Source organism: Vombatus ursinus, unplaced genomic scaffold (assembly GCF_900497805.2).
Source record: "Vombatus ursinus unplaced genomic scaffold, bare-nosed wombat genome assembly UNPS02014812.1, whole genome shotgun sequence".
Taxonomy (NCBI): domain Eukaryota; kingdom Metazoa; phylum Chordata; class Mammalia; order Diprotodontia; family Vombatidae; genus Vombatus; species Vombatus ursinus.
Window position 1 is genome coordinate 49,553,734 of NW_020954590.1, and position 17,384 is coordinate 49,571,117.

A 17,384-nucleotide genomic window follows, 5' to 3' on the forward strand; every position below is an offset into this window, starting at 1 on the left:
TTATATTTCAATACTAATAAACTACTCACATTACACTCTGTTAAATTTACTACAAAGATGGACTTAAAAGTTCACATATCTCAAAGGATGAGTTCCCTACTAATCAGTAATCTTCATAATCTTCATAATCTTTAGTCCTAGAACAGGAACAAGCTAATTTTGAAAAGCTGTTTTTCTTGAAAGTAGTTATAACTCTCTATAAGTGCACTGGGATACAGAACTGATTTTGAATTTCTTCATAAGATTAAGACTGCTCACCACAACTGCTCCAAATCTCTTAATAACTGAGTCAAATAGTAACAGGACCATCCTAGAACTATTTTTAGCAGTCTAACACATTATTTATTCTATATATGTTTAAGTCAATCTAAAATAACATGACCATGAAACTATCAAGGGGCTTCTGCAAACAAAAATGAACATGTTCTTTAATTCCATGGACAAAATAGAATAAAAAAAGTAGCAATGAAATTCCCACAAAGTCAAAGCCACTTAAGAAGGTAAATAAAACAGAACTGCCTTACCTGGAAGGTTTCCATCCGTTTCATCAGCACTAGGAAAACTAGTAACACTGGTAGAATCGGAAAGGTCCAAAAGTTTTGCACGCAACTGCTCTATGTCACTCTCTTTGCTAGCCAGTTGCATCTGAAGTTCATTCCTGTGTGTGCACTCTTCAACCAATTGCTGTGTTCATTTAATAATTTTTTAAAAATACAAAGAATAATTAGAACCAAAGAATTTTTAATAACAAGACTCGATTATACTCAATTATATAAACTCTCTATAAACCAAAGAGGTAATTAAAAATTAAGATTACAGATAAAAACTACAAGTATGTACTACTATATGCAAGAAGTCATGTGACCTTGATAAGTTACAACCTCTCAGAACCAGAATTTCCTTATCTGAAAAACAAGGGTAACAATAACTATGCTCACAATAGTTTACTGTGAGTATCAAATAAAATGATGAATGTAAAAGTATTTTGTAAACTATAAAGCACTCTACAAGCAATGATAAGAAGAATATTTTCAGAGCCTGGGGTCTTCCAGATTACTTAGTCCCAAGTCCCAGATTTTATTATTCGCCTGATAAAGAGGAAGACTCCCCTGGTGACACATTTTTTTTTTTCAAATAATAAAAAACTTATTATTTTTTCCTTTAAAGCTTGTAATATGCTTTAAAATAAAGTATACAGTATGGAAAACGTTCAAAGCTGAAGAAAGCATTTTTTTTTCTGCCCCAAACCAAATAGCTTAAATTGAACAAAAAACCTTCAAAGAAAAAAGAAAATTTAATACCAATAATTACGTACCCTAATAAATGAATTCATAGTTATCACATATATAGAAATTGCTCTTTATTTTAGAAAATGGTAATCTAGTGAGATTAAGTAAACTCTCATATGTTATCTGCTGTTATTTAATCATTTCAGTTGTGTCCAACTCTTCATGACCCTATTTAGGGTTGTCTTGGCAAAGATATGAGAGTAGTTTGCCATTTCCTTCTCCAGCTCATTTTACAGATGAGGAAACTGAGGCAAAAAGGGTTAAGTGACTTACCTAGGGTCACACAGCTAGTAAGTGTCTGAGGCTGGATTGGCCTCAGGAAGATGAGTCTTCCCAGTTCTAGGCCCAGTGCTCTATCCACTGTGCCACCTAGCTGCCCCAAACTAAATTATTTTTTAGAACTTAAAAAACAAAAAAAAACCCTTTCTCCAACAGAGATCAAGATATATTCCAGATATACTAGCAACAGAATTCTGCATTGTTCAGTTTCTTTCTAGATATCTTAGGGTAGTATTCCTTCAGTCTCTTTTATCAGTCAAACAATACTTGTTGGAATCTTCTGCTGCTTAAAAGAACAACTGAGAAGCAGGAGAGGTTCCTACTCCTGATATCAACAGTATGACAATCAATCTTTATAAGAAGTATAAGTATAAATGTGTAGACAGAAAAATTCTGGTCAGTCTATACAGTGGGTTAATTTACACATTAGTAAGACATAGTAAGTATACAAATAGGTACAAGACCTGTACTTGGTGTGGTCTTTTGACTGAGTCCAAGTTTAACAGAACAAATTCTTTTATTAAGGGGATTTGTTCTGTGAAGTTTGAATTCAGTCAAAGGGCCACACATGGCCTCGAGGCTGCAGGTTCCCCACCCTTGGTATAGGTAAAGTAAAGTTTTAAAAATAAATAAAAATAAAAAAAAATAATCCAACACAAACACAACTTTACCGCTTGCATTTCATTGAGTTCCTTCTGGTGTTTCACTACCATCTGATTGAATTTCTCTCTTTCCTGGTTGAGTTCCAATTGTAACTTTCTGTTTTCCTTTTCCTTCTTTCTCAAATCTTGTGTATTAGCCTTCTTTCTATCAATTTTAAAATCTTTGCGATTCATTATTTCTGCCAACTTGTTAACAGCCTATAAAATATGCATGAAAAAGGACATAATAGTTCTCCACAAGCAATTTGAATATTTTTTAAGGGAAAAACTTATTCAATATCATAAAGTGAAAGATACTAATGTAAACAGGTGTATCAGTAAGTCAACAAGAATTTATTAAGTGCCTACTACGTGCTGGGCAATGTTGAAACAAAGGCAAAAATGAAGTAGTCCTCAAGGAATTTACAATCTATCACAAGATCAACACATAGCACGGTAACATGTTGTTTCACTCCATTCTTGTAATTTGTAAGACAGATTACAAAAATTCTTCAGTAGGGGGCAGTCAATTAAAATTGCCCTATTATAAATTTCAAACTCTTTGCCAGAGTGAGAATTAGAAATGTGTATTCATATTAAAAAACACCCATATATAACAACTTTTTTCCATGGAACACCTTATATTTTAGGTCAGAGTATAATGCAATCCTCCAAATAGAATGAGGAAATTCCAGCCTTACATGACTCAGCTTCAAGGCATTCTAGCCCCTCTCACTTTCACTCTTGTGCCCATAATTCACTTCACTAACTTTAGTCAAGTTATTCTTCTTTCCAGCCAGGCCCCCATCCATTCTTTCCTACTTTCAGTCCCCAGTTTTGTATATAAAATGGAATAGAGTTCTGTTTCATATATACTAAGCTATTTTTCCTTTCTCAGTATATCCCTGAAAAGCTCTATTTTAAACATCAGTAGATTGACTACTACATGCCTATTCATCCCATTGAAAAAAATAAATACTACTCTTTATTTTTAATAATATTATTAAATATTATTGTTACATGCAAGGCCCTCAAAGACAGGTCATGATTTATTTTGTATAGCATTAAACTAAATAAACTAGCAATACTTAAACATAAGTTGACAACTGTAAAATAATTAGAACAATAGTGAAAGGACATACCTGTATTTTTAGGGTTCTTTCAGTATTAATATTCTTTTCAAAAGAAGCTTTAAGATTAGTGATCTCCTCTTCTTTCTTCAATTTATAATCTGTTCAATGAGTTAAAATATTTTGGGGGGCAAAGATAAGTATTTTTCATATAATAAACTTATATTCTATTATATACTTAGTAAAATTTTTAAATTTTTTCATTTATCTTAATAGTCTATTATATACTTAGTAAAACTTCTTTATTAATTATTAAAATCCACATACCTTCTTGTTCCTTCATTTTTTCAGTAAACTCTTCATTTTCCTTTCTTAATACTTCAATATCTTTGGTTAATGTACTGTTTATTTCTTCCAGCTAAATGAAACAAAAAATCATAACCTAAAGCTGACTTCCAGTCAAAGCAATGATCTTCAAAATGAATTTTTCACTTGCCATATAAATACAGATTAGTATGGACTAATCACAGGGAATATCTGAATTTCTACTTAAAATATATTGTTTTGTTACTTTAATCAATTCAGGTTCTATTCATACCTTTTCTTCACTAGATTAATATAAATATGTTTATGGATATGTTCGCATATGAAGAGTTATAAAAATCAGTCTTAGTTTTTTAGTAGTTATTGCACAGGTATTTTCCAATTTAAAAAAGGGCCCAAACAAATTCATCTTTGCTCTACCCTACTGGTCAGCTTCATGCTAACTGCTCAGAAGAATGAAGGGCAGCAGGAAGTGTGGTTGAAAAGTCCTGACACTTAAGAGTGGGGATGCTTGGAGATTTAGCTCTACAGCTACACTAAAGAGCTGTGTTACTCTAGGGAACCAACAATCTTTTTGGGCCCAAATCCCTTCATTTGTCAAATAGTGAGGTTGGACTAATTCACAGTACAAAGGCTTCAAAGTCAGGAAGGACTTCCAGTATCATCTAGTCCAATTCAATCATTACATTAATGAGAAAACTGAGGCCCACAGGTATGAAAAGACTTCCCTAAAGTTACACAACTAGCTATATCAAACTATTTCTGTTTCTTCAGGTTTAAAATTTAATGATTCTAATATTAGGACCAGACCGCATATGATTATAATATAACATAAAATATAAATACAAGTGATTGTGCATAAATATACACACATACACATACACACACAGAGACACAACTTATTATGTATATGTAGACCTCTGGATTATTTGGAATAAATGTTCAGTCTCAAGCATGACTTCTTTCTTCCTGGCACATGAATCAGTACCACATTTTATATTAGTAGATACATGCATGGAAAATAAAAGGGAATTTTAATATCTGCTTAAATAAAATTAGGAAAACATGATGCCCCAAAGAGAATATAATATAATATACTTCAAAGCAAAATACATTTTAGAGTATCAACTGTTTTGAAGTTACTGCTCTTTGATTGGGGTAGCATGATCACAGGCTCAAGAACATGCCAGTACTTTAGGATATAACACTTAGTGAGATTTAAATTCATTTTAGTAACGTCAGCTTACCCGACTGACAGTGTGATCTTTATCTGTAATTTCTTGTTTATTTCGTGAAGCTGCTTTCTTACACTCTTGGGTCAATTCAAAATATTGTTCTTCCAGGAGACGTCGAGCCAACTGCTCTGATTCAGCTTTTGTTTCTGCCAGGTCTAACTGTGCAGCAAACGTTTCTCTACAATAGAAAGTAAAAGATTTCTTTAAGAATGGATATTTTCAGGGAAAGTGAATAAATCGAGGATATTCCTCTAATTGGATTATTTGTGTGTGTCTTTAAATTGCCACTAGAAAGATCACAGGACCTACAATTTCTTAATCATGCAAGGCATAATGCTTAATCTGTTACAAAATTCCAATAAGGATAATGGAGTTGGCCTTCATGTATCTGTCTGGCTCTTTGAAAAAAATAGAAAATGAAGTCAAATGTTTAACGAAGTATCTACTATTCTTTCACCTAAGTGGAAGCAGTAAAGTAACATTAAGCATTTTGTATTTTAAAAAAAAATTAACTTTTTTCTCTTAATAAAGCTCTGTGCCAAAAGTTATTTCATTTACTTGTAATAAAACAAATTAAGAAACTAAATTTTAGGGATGGGTGTGAGGGTCTAAATACAAATTCCCCTAAATCACAGTTTAGACACCAGAGGATGTGAATTTTTGCTTGAGACTCAGTATTTAATATATGAAGAACTGTGTCATAAAAATGCTGGCTACAATGCTAAACTGTTGAGCACTACTGCTAGTTCAAAATTTGTGGTTGTCAATAGTGAACTGGCAACTAATGAGTGTAGCAGACATTTACAGTATGTAACCTTGTTTCATCGGTGAGGAAACTCCCTTTGCCAAAGCAGTTAAATGACTGTTCTGCAAAGTTAGGCTTAGAGACTTGCCTGGGGCACCAGGAAATCAAGTGATCTATTCAGGATCATACAACCTACTTTATCAGCAGAGGTGAGACTTGAACCACATCTTTCTGACTTTAAGGCCAGCTCTCTATCTACTATGTCACACTGCTCTTTGAGACAGTCTAACATTTTTAATAAGCTTGTCATGGAGGCATACGTGGTACAGTAGAAAAAAACTATGCCTTTAGGGTGTTAAAGACCTGTCACATCCTATCTATGTCGCTTAAAACTAGCATGACCTTAGGAAAGTCACTTTTTTCTCCTGGGCCTCAGATTCCTCATTTATAAAATTAAGTGACTGGACTGGATGGCCTTTGAAGTCCCTTCCAACTCCAGCTCTATGATTCACCTTGTATCTCGATTTGCTACAACTGAGATAGGTTTATTTCTTTAAAATGAATGAGTCACAGAATCCTAAAAATGCAAAAGTCCTCCTAAGTCATACAACTCAATTTCTTGCTAAATCAAATAATTCCTTCTCAACTTTCTGGACAAGTGGTTATCCAGCCATTGCCTGAACATTTCAAATGATTGGAAAACTCACTACTTCACAAAGTAACTCATTTGGGGTCTTAAAGACAATTTTAATTATTTTTTTAAGTTCTTCATTATGTTCAGCAGAATTCTGCCTCCTAATAGTTTTCACAATTTGGTCTTATCTCTATCCTTTGGAGAAGTACCAAATAAATCTCTTTTTACTTGACAGCCATTTGTGTGAAGATTGCTATCAAATATCTCTCCTTCCCTATGTCTATTATTTGTGAGCTTATAGTTTATAATACATAGTTTCCAGACTCTACTCTCATCTAAATCTACCATCACACTAAACTACACTCTATCAATCTCTCTTACAATAGGACTGTTACCTCTGATTTCTTCTATTAACAGTCTAAAATTGTGTCAGGTCTGCTCAACTACCATTCCAATGTTTTCTACCACATCATACCTCTTAATAACCAGTTCAATAACCTTAAGCAAATCATTTTAGCTCCTCCAGGCTAACATTTCTTCCTCTGTAAAATAAGTACATATTTCTCAAGGTCATTCAACTCTAAACTTCTGATTTTAAGTAACACGTATAAATTCAGTAGCTCCCTATTGCCTCAAGGATACAATGAAAACTCCTCACCTGGAATTTAAGGCCCTTAACAATTTGCCTCTAACCTACCTTCCCAGCTTTAAATACAACACTATCTTCACACATGCTACATTCTAGTCAAATGGGCTTATCAGATTTTCCCCAGACTCAACATGCATTCATCACACTGTCCCCTAGGCCTAGAATACAATCAAGTCTCCTCTCTGGTCTCTTAGAATCTTTATCTTACCATTGTTGTTATATGTCCTTAGTTCTTGAAGAGGACTATGACATCAGGGAGGTGATGCCATGACATGCAAGTGAATTGAATTTAAGTGAGGGAGGGCTTACTGTAAGACTCAGCTTCAGCACCACCTTCTTTCAAAGCCTTTCCGGTTCTGTCCCCACTCACCCCTTCCCCCTCCTCAAACTACTTTAGATTACATATATCTGTGTACAGGGTGAAGTGAGGGACAGTCCCTGGGGCCTAGCACAGTGCCCTGCACTTAATAAATGTTTGTTGAATTCAATGTTGAAGCAAAATTAATAAAATGTAGTCTAGTAAAAGTTTCTAGGAGACTTATTTTAATGACTAAATAAGGATAAACTTTAGTACTTCAACTGTTCATATAACAGCTATTTTAGAGTATTCAAGCATTCAAGAAAAATTTATTTTCTTAAGATGTTTAACATTTCTCTTTGTAATCTTTTCATATTATTAATTAGTTTGTCAAACATTTTCATCACAGAAGGTAAAAACCTTCAGTTCAAACCTGTGCAAACTATTCCTAACTACATCACAAATAAAAAATATTGCACAGGATTGGATAGACTGAGCTAACTTCATTAGTTTTAGGGAATAATTTCAAACTAAAAGTTAAAATCACTTTACTGTGATTTCTGAGCCAAAGTAAAATGAACATACTTTTCATTTTGCAGTTCCTGTATTTTCTTTAGATTTTCTCGATTTTTTTCTTCAATGTCCTCTTTAAGTTCCTTTACCTGAGTTTTATAAAGTGTCTGCAAAACAAGTACCAAGGAGAAATAAGCAGTTTTTATATAGCCAGTTAAAAAAGAATTCAATTGAATTGTGTAAGATAATCAAGTAAGCTAATCATTTGAACTTAATAACTACAACTTTTAAACATATCAATTCATAAAGTTAATATTGTTTGCAAAACATTTTCCATTTTCTTATTCAAATCTATCACATATTTAATTTCTTAACAGCATATACATACTACAAAATTTAATTTAAAAGAACTCCTTTACTCTGAAGGTTCTAACACTTCCCAACTTTGATATATAGTCCTTTAGCCTTTATAATTACACTTCTTTACTAAAATAAAAGGTGGGTAAGGCAAAAGTTAATGCATCATTTACTGCAGTGATACTTGCAAGAAATACTCATGCTGTCAAAGTAATAACTCCTTTAAGAAAGACTTACTTCTTAAGCAGAATAAGAAGAGTAGTTTACATGATGACCACAATAATGTAAGTGGACACAACAGTGACATATTTAAGAATGCTGATCAATGACTTCAGGGGACTGCAATTAAAGCATATTGCCTGTCTCTTATTAGAGAAGCTGTGATACATGAATGTTCAACGAGGCATACATTTTCAGACATGGCCAATACACTTTGCTTAGCAGTATTTCTTTACTCCCTTTACTCCCAGTGACACTTCTAATGGACATTGGGGAGGAAGTAAGTTAGTGTGGCATTGGGAAGTGATAGTGACTTATGAAAAAAGAGCATCAATAAAACATTTTTTAAAAGATAAGGAAAAGAAAATTCACTTCTCCAAAGACACGCTGCATGGATGCCTATGGCAATGCAAGTAAAATAAGAATGATGATGACTTGATCTAGTTTAAGTGTTTGCATGTCCTATAGTGTTTCATTCTATCATTAGGAGTTACATTCTCTCATCTTTCTTTTAACTCTGAAATATTGAGGTTCAGAAAGGAAACCTACCTGGAGATGAAAAATAATACTCTGGTTCTAAGCATTATAAGTAAGAGTTCACTAAGTTCCTTACCATACATGCTGATCACTTATTCTTATTTTCTTCTCCCCCCCCTTTTTTTAAATTAAATTAAAAAAAAAAAAGACAAGGTCTTTCTATCTTGCCAAGGCTGGAAATACTGGAGGCTACTCATGGGCCTGGTCCTGCAGCAGTACAGTACCTCTGACCAGCTCCATTTTCTGACTTAGGCTGGTTTCCCCCCAACCTCCTCTTTAGGAAACTTGGTGACCTCCGCTCCCAGGGGCTCACCATGTTCATGTATTTTATTCTTATCTTAAAAGAGTTTAAAACACAGCATTTTGAATGTTTTTTATCCCATAAACTACCAAATCAGGCAAATCTTGGCCTTCCTGCATAACTTGGACACATCACATTTGAAGGAAAAAAAAAGTTCTCTCTCTTAACATAACTAAGAAGTCTGAACAGATAAAATATAAAGAATTTAGTATGTGCTATTAGATTCTATAGAGAGTAACTTGAGAAATTATTTTATCATTCATATTAAATGCAAAATACACGAAAACATTTCTTTTTAACCTGTATCCAGGGTTTTTAAATGCCAGCTTATTCTTATCAAATGGGCTTTCTGGTTTGTTATGAGAATAGACTTCTATTTTTGCAATATGCAGGATGTGGGGGACAGAAGCTAAAGTGGCAACTTATACCCATCAAGAAAGCACAGATTCTTTAAAATTCTAAATTTATTCCAGAACAGCAAGACTGCTTTCAGTAGTCAATGACATTTTATTTGATCCTTTTCCCTTTAGCAACACAGTAAAATAGGGCTATGTTATAGGTTCAATGCTGTGCAATCATAATACATAACACGACCAAGAACCTAGCAGTTTTTTGAATGTGCTTTTCATCTTTTTAACTAACAAGTGATGTATTCAGCATACAAGACAGAATTTAATATTATGGACAAGTTTACAGAATCAGTACAGTACTGGGAATTTATGAGAAGCAGGGAAATAAAAGATGCAGCTGAATCTTTCATAAGCAATACTGAACTATTTTTTCTTTTTACTATGGCAACAATATATTTTTCAGTTTTATATTGAGAACAAAAAGTAGAAAAGTAAATCAACAAAGCATATTAAATCAAATGATTGACAGAATAAGGTATCAAGATAACAAGAGTCTCTTTACCAAACTAGAAGGTACCTCTGGTACATTCAACTTTGTTTATGGGTAAAACCAGATCTTAAAACAAGAACAACTGCCATAACACAAAGCGATACAAAAAGCTGTGCTGGATAGGACGTGTGCAAAGGACAGACAGCAGAAAGATACCAAAGACAGAAGTATTTCCTTTAATTATCAATCAGATCATCAATTCCTTCCATTCAAAACAACTACATAGATTGGAAATTGAGAGAGAAGCCCTGTGCCTCTGACACTTGATAGGCAGAGCCTTTCACTTGTTAGAAGTATCTAACCACACCATTTTAAGACTTTTTTTTACAATTCCTCTATAAAAATGAACAAATACTTCTATAACTTACTGAAAAATATTGTTCAGCTTCAAGCTGATCCTGTAGTTCCCGCATCTGTCCTTCGTTTCCACAATATTGTCTTCAGAAAAAGAGAAGAGTCAGTAAATATATCTGCTTATAATAGGGTAAGAAAAATAGCTGTAGAACCTATTTAAAGTAAAAACTGTATTGCTGAAACAGCTCTATTTTAAATATATTCCCGTGCTACTAATATATAACTCAATAATTCAGTTAGTTATAGTACTGGTTCCATTTCACTGTTGAAAAAAATACTGCATAATGCTGGGAGGCAAGGGACCTTTTTCTTAGTGAGAACCAACTATTCACAAAGCAAAGCTAAACAAAACAAAACAAACAAACAAACAAAAAACATTCAAACCAAAACAACAAAGGGGGATTGATCTTAATTGTAAAAACAACTTAACTGGGTAGTTTGGGGGATTGAAAGAGAAACCCAAAAGAGAACATAAATCTAATTTTAAAAAGCTGAAGTTATATATTATAGTCAGTTAAAGAAAAGAGAAAGAGCAGGGGAGAAGGATGGAGAAACAAAGAGGACAATGACAAAGAAAGAAAGAGATAGCGTAATAAGAAAAACAGGCCCAAAATGAAAGACACAAAAATAGTGACACCAAAACAGAGTGACATGCAAAGAGAAAAAGAATGTATATGTGTATATTTCATGAAACAGATTCTCTGTTCAGTCACTCCTTAGAATATTCTAATAAATGAAAAAAATTATTATAACAGCTTTTGAAATCAAGAGGTAATCTAGAGAAACAACCAGTGGCATCACATTTTAGTGGTTTCCTATAGGCTGCATGACCCGCAAGCTAGATCTTCCTCACTCCTACTACAAAACTCTCAATTCAGCAAAGTCAGTTCTTTTGATACCTTAAGAGTATTGATACCCTGGAATGGTTGGTTGGGGCTAAGGACTAGAAAGAGAAGGGGGAGGGTGGATTTTTACTCAGTGTGCAAAGTATTCATTTTAATTATGAAACACACAATCTTAGTAAGGCAAGAAGGGGCATAATTTATGTATGATTCAGCAATCTGAAAAGGACGGATGAAGCTGTTTTCTAAAAACAGAAATGCAAAAGGAGATACAGATTATTTAATTTATTGGCCCTAGGGCTTGTCTTTTATCCTATCCTATCACTGAACTGGAAATTAGGGAATTTGGTGGGAAGCAAACTAAATAAAGGCTAGGAATTTGGAAAAGAAAAGAATTTGAGTTTGGCATAGGATCTAAAATTTACTATCTGTACATTAAAGTGCCAATTGAGTTCAAATCTCTCTACCATTTATTACTTTTGTGACTCTGGATAAGTCTCTTTACCTCTCTAGGATCTTAGTTTCTTCAACTGTAAAGTGAGGTAGTTTGACAAGATGATGTCCAAGGTCTCTTCAAGACCTAAACCTATGATCTACATAAAAAAGAATTAAACCAACTGTCTCCAAGAGATAAGACCTGGTAGAAGTAACCTGGGAAAGGTGGGGGAAGGGTTGTTAACTTAGAAAGTTGTCCCCTATAAATATAAAGGAGCAAATGAATTGATGAGACCTTTGTAAATTACTATTTTTTCTGATGATTTATCATCATAATTCTCTTATATTTCTCTGAACTGCTTACTTATTTATTTGCTGTTTTCAGGGAGCACAGTCATGGCTCCCCTCCTGAGAGCTAATCTAGATGCTGAAGGGACTCAGCTTTCAGAAAGGAATCATGGTAGCCATTAAAGAACAGAAGGAGTCTTAGAATACAGGAGTCAACAGTAAGCTCAATCCTAGAGCTTGCAAAAAGAAAAAGGTCATAGAGAATATCATGGAAGAAATCAGTGATCCTGTGGCACCAACAGTCCTCCAAAATACAAATTACTTTTAACTATTAGTAATTCCGTAATAAGATAATCAAAATTTCCTAATAATCAGAAAAATGCATATCAAGATAACTTTAAGATACTACTTTACATCCACTTAAAAAAACCCCAGTAAAAATTAAATTTAATGCTGGTGGTAGTGGGAAAGTGGACATTCTAATACACTCCTTGGGGAGTTGAGGGGAGTGCTGGGGACTGGCTGAAATATTTATAACATAGCAAGAGCAATTTGTTGTTCAGTCATTTCAGTTGTGTCTAACTGTATGTGACCCCATGTGGAATTTTCTTGGAAAAGATACTGGAGTGGTTTGCCATTTCCTTCATCTCATTTTACAGATGAGGAAACTGAGATGAACAGGGTTAAGTTACTCGCCTAGGGTCACACTGCTAGTAAGTATGGGAAGCCACATTTGAATTCAGGACTTCCTAACTCTAGGCTTGGTGCTCTAACCACTGTGCCACATAGCTGCCCAGCAAAAGCAGTTAAAGAATCGTTAAAATAATCATATCTTTCGACCCAGCAGTTGCAATGCTAGGACTTCATCTCAAAAACATCACAAAGAGAGGAAAAAGGTTAAAGTTTTCACAGGTACTCTATTTGAAATATCCCCCGCCCCCCCCAAAAAGGAAAACAGTTCACTATAGTCCAATAATTGGAGAACAGCTGAGCAAACTATGACTATGGCACGGAAATATAATACTACTGGTGACACATAAAGAAAAAAATGGAAGTATATAAGAAAATATGGAACGACTTACACACAGTTATGCAAATAAAAATCTGCAGAACTACCACTGTAGGCACACTGAAAACTATACTGCAAAAAAAAGAAAAAAAAAATCCCAAAACAACACAAGTAGCAGAACTTCAGGAAGAACTCAAGGGGATCACAGAACAAATGCATTTTAAAAGTCCTCATGTGTTAATTTGCTTGATTCTACCTGTTAAATGTGAAAGGTCTGATATAAAATTTTACTTATTATGAATTTTTTATAAACAAAAATTATTTCCAGGAGAAAAATAGGCAGCATATTGTCCTATGAATCAACAAGTTTTTAAGGTAACAATAACCTAACCAATGATGGAACTGGCTATTTTTCTTACTGTTATGAAGCTTTAAACAGGTATTTGGACTAAATTTGGACTAATGATAGAAACAAATGATTCAGTACAATACATGGACTTTTAACACATGGTTTCTGTGGTGATGATCTATACATGCATCAAAGTATCTTGCATACAATATACACCAACAAAAGATCTCAAGCATACGAGAAAAGGAAAATTCACTTAAAATGTTCATTTTATCAAGACTTACCTTGTGAGTTGAGCTAGTTCAAATTCCAATAATCTCTTTGCTTCTAATAATGTATTGATCTCTTGTTTCATTTGCTTTTCTAATCCTTTCAAATTATCCTTCTCAAAAGCCTGAGTTTTCAATTCATTCTGTATCAGTAACCGCTTATTTGATTCTTGCTCCAGCTGCAGTGTTAGATTCTTAACCTATGAATGAAAAAGTACATTTAATAAACTTTAATGCCCATTATGGTTCCCTAACTTACTTGAGGGTATCTAAGCACACTTAAACGACCCTATTAAAAAGAATTTTTGATAAGCCCTATTAACTTTGAAATCTAGCTATTAGGGGGGAGTAATAAACTTAGGTTCAAAAACCTAACTTCTACCACCTCTAGGACATACATTCTAGAATTTTGCTAGGAAATAAAACTAAGTCCATTGGTCTACAGTTTTGAGTCTCTATTTTCTTCCAGCCTTCTGAAAACTGTCAAATGTTCTTTTCCAGTCCTGTGATGTGTCTCCCATTCGCCACAATCTATTAAATATCGCTAACAATAGTTCAATCTTTTTAGCACCTTGAAATGTACCTTCCTGGGCTTGGTGACTCCAACTCATTAAAAATAATAACAGTACAGCAAAATGCTTCATATAGACTATCTCATTTGAGTCTCAAAACGCTGTGACATAGGTACTTTTAATCTCTATTTTACAGATGAAGGAAAAACTGAGGCTCAAAGTGATAAAGTCATTCACCCATGTTCACACAACCAATAATAACCAATAAGTTCTGGAGGTTGAATTTGAATGTAGGTCTTCCTAAGATCAGGTCCAGCATTATACTACTTTGTTTTCCAAGCCTAGCCTCCCACCAAGTTAGAGGGGCAAAGGGGTTTTCCTGATGTAGTCTCCAAGCAGAAATCTCCTTTTCAGAGAAGGTCTGGAGTCCAAACATCACCCAGTCTCATCATGGACCAAAATTCTAATATCAAGGTGAATGAATCATTATTGGGAAAAGCAGAGGATTTAGAAAAAGAACAATTTCCCTTTGGGAAGATGGGGATCAAATCTCTCCAAACACTACCTTCTCTTTTAACCCATTTTATACCTTAAGGGAGTAAAGAAACCTTTTGTTTGATGACAGCAAGAACTGCACAACCTTGTTCGCTCTATATTAAGTTATGCTGCCAATGCACAAAAACACTGAGTTCTACAGAAATCCAACTTGGGTGGGGAGGGGGGTGGTTCAGGGACATGGATATTTTAAGTGATGGGTTCCCAAACATGAAAGTGATTGCACAAATGGTCTAAGAACATTTTTTAAACAGTTTAAGACTAAAGTTGACAGATGTGTTTGGGGTCAAAGATAAAAACGGTTACAAAATTACAGATATTTAAGTTACTCCTTGCCTGTTATAGAGTAAAAACTCAAAACTTCTTTATGATATATATAGAGCTACAATCTGAAGTCCTCTCATTTTGATCCACTAAATTTCCAAATCATATATCAATATACATAGTAAGTTCCTGAATGTGTGAGAAACACACACACATTTGACACAAAGGAAACTAGTTACTCTTAATCTTCCTATTTACCTTGGGTTTCAATTGCCTCTAAGTCCCTTTGAGGCTTGACCTTTTTATATTATCCTTAGCTTTCCTCACTAGTCACAGTTCTGAGTTTTATTTGACAATCATTTCAGCACTATACCATGTTTTTGTATTTAGCCTATTGACTGTGTTTGCTTCTATCTTCTGTAAATTTAAAAAAACAAATAGTGGTTATTTAGTTCATGTGTACCCACATTAGCTCCTTTATAATATTTAACTCCTTCCTTCCTTTTTTTTCTCATGAGAATTATTCTTTTTTCTATCTTTAGAACCTTAGAGCTTCACATTACTTCGAGGCTGACTTCCCTTGGAGAATTTTAATCCATGGTATGCTATGTATCCCTCTCCATGAAACATTTGAAATCTAATTTCCCCAAAGCTAGTGTCTATGTCAAATTTTGCTCAGTTTTCTTCTCCTCTATCACAAATTCTAAGGTAGACTTGGCACTTTCTCCTCTCCTTCCTCCGCCCCTTTCCCCCATCAGGCCATGTTCTCATCATTTAGTTTTCCTTGGTTGGTGAGAATCAGGTACAGAACAGAAGTTCCTCTAATTTCTTGCTCTACCTTTTAAAGGATGAAAATTAGCCACCTATCCCTTACCACTTAAGGGAGGAAATTATTATCTGCTTTGCTTTTAGCAGAAAGAAAAATTCAGTAGTTGTCCAGACATTAAAAGTCTTCATCACTGCCACTATAACAGTCTTATGATTTGTTTTCTGAATTCATCTATTTCCTCTTTCTGTCCAGGTGTCTTTATCAATGATAATACTGTTTCTGCCTACACTTATTTTGACCCAAATGCTTTAGAGCATGCAGTTCTCCAAATTTCCCTCTGTCTTGTTCCTGAATCTATTCATACCTAGTGTTTTAACTATTCAATTCCTTCTAAATAAAGTATGTTCTCTGAGACCTGTATTTCAATCACAGGTTTCAACATTCCAAGTCTTGAGTTAAATCTTTCTCCTTAGTTAGGATCACTAGTACACTGGGCTTATCATCCATCCTTCAGATATAGCTATACTGAGTCATGGATTTACTGCTGGATTGATTTATAGATTTTTCTCCTACAGATTTTTAGGTAACTCTACCTAAGAAGTTATTTTTCTTACTCCATTACAGATAGCACCTATCATATCTAGGCTTATGGATATACATGAGCAGTTTTTTCCCTTCCTCTTCTTTTTATTTTAACATCCTTTTGATTAGATTTTCAAGATTCCAGGAAAATATAGTCTTATTAGTCTTTGTTAGGTATATTCTATCTCTAAACAAGAGTCTTTCACTTATTTTAAATTAAAAAATCTGAATCCCATTCTCAGAAAACCACTTTCAAAATAAGGTTATTCATTTCCAAATGTGCCTTTCTCTTCTGAAGTCCTTGCATTTGATAAGCAGCAGTGAGGAAACTACCACCCAAACCCCTAAGGTCTTCAGTTCCTTTCCCAAGACTTGATCATCTTCAGTAATGATTTCTAGATTTCTTCTAGGAGTTATCATTCATGCCCATGTAAATTTTTTTTTTAAAGTAGTGAAAACAGGACTTGAAAAATGTGGAATGTCACATCCTGAAAACATGCCTGAGCAAGACCATAGGACTCATTTTCTAATAAATGGCGGATGGACTGAAGCAGTGAAAAAGTTGAGGCAGGGAACATAATTACTGTAGAAAGTTATTGCTATAGTAGTCCAGGTGGGAGGTGATTGAACTTAAACTAGGGCAGTAGCTCTGTGAGTGGAGAGAAGGGGATGTATATGAGATGCTGCAGAAAAAGAAAATAGAGGATTTGACAAATGAATGGATATGTAGGGTAAGAAATCTAGGATGACACATGAGTGAGCGATGTATCTTCAGCAGTAAGTGCTAAGTTTGGAGGAGGGTTAGGTTGGTGGGGGGGGGGGGGGGGGCAGGCAAAGGAAAATAATGAGTTCTGCTTTAGACACATGAAGTTTGAGATCTGTGATACTCAGTTCAAAGTATTCAATGGCAGTTGGTGATGTGAAACTTGAGCTCCGAATAGAGATAAACAGATCTAGGAATCATTGTGCGCATAGATAATCAATGAACCCTTGGAAGCTGATGAGACTACTACATGAGGGAAATTTTATATACATATACATACACATACACACACACACACATATATAGAGAGAGAGAGAGAGAGAAAGAGAGAGAGAGAGAGAAAGAAAGAGAGAAGAGAAGAGAAGAGAAGAGAAGAGAAGAGAAGAGAAGAGAAGAGAAGAG

General features: G+C 34.3%; 1 protein-coding gene across 2 annotated transcripts in view; it reads right to left on the bottom strand.

The window, feature by feature from the left end:
• Nucleotides 1-17,384, bottom strand: part of LOC114053899 (rho-associated protein kinase 1) — a 143,922-nt gene that overhangs the window by 15,622 nt on the left and 110,916 nt on the right. For both annotated transcript variants that reach the window (XM_027877018.1, XM_027877017.1), the window contains exons 20-27: nucleotides 13,553-13,737; nucleotides 10,360-10,429; nucleotides 7,750-7,844; nucleotides 4,851-5,016; nucleotides 3,607-3,697; nucleotides 3,352-3,440; nucleotides 2,240-2,428; nucleotides 525-684 (exon numbers count right to left, since the gene is read on the bottom strand). In XM_027877018.1, the coding sequence (XP_027732819.1) occupies nucleotides 525-684; nucleotides 2,240-2,428; nucleotides 3,352-3,440; nucleotides 3,607-3,697; nucleotides 4,851-5,016; nucleotides 7,750-7,844; nucleotides 10,360-10,429; nucleotides 13,553-13,737 (1,045 nt within the window). The remainder of the gene's footprint in view (nucleotides 1-524; nucleotides 685-2,239; nucleotides 2,429-3,351; nucleotides 3,441-3,606; nucleotides 3,698-4,850; nucleotides 5,017-7,749; nucleotides 7,845-10,359; nucleotides 10,430-13,552; nucleotides 13,738-17,384) is intronic.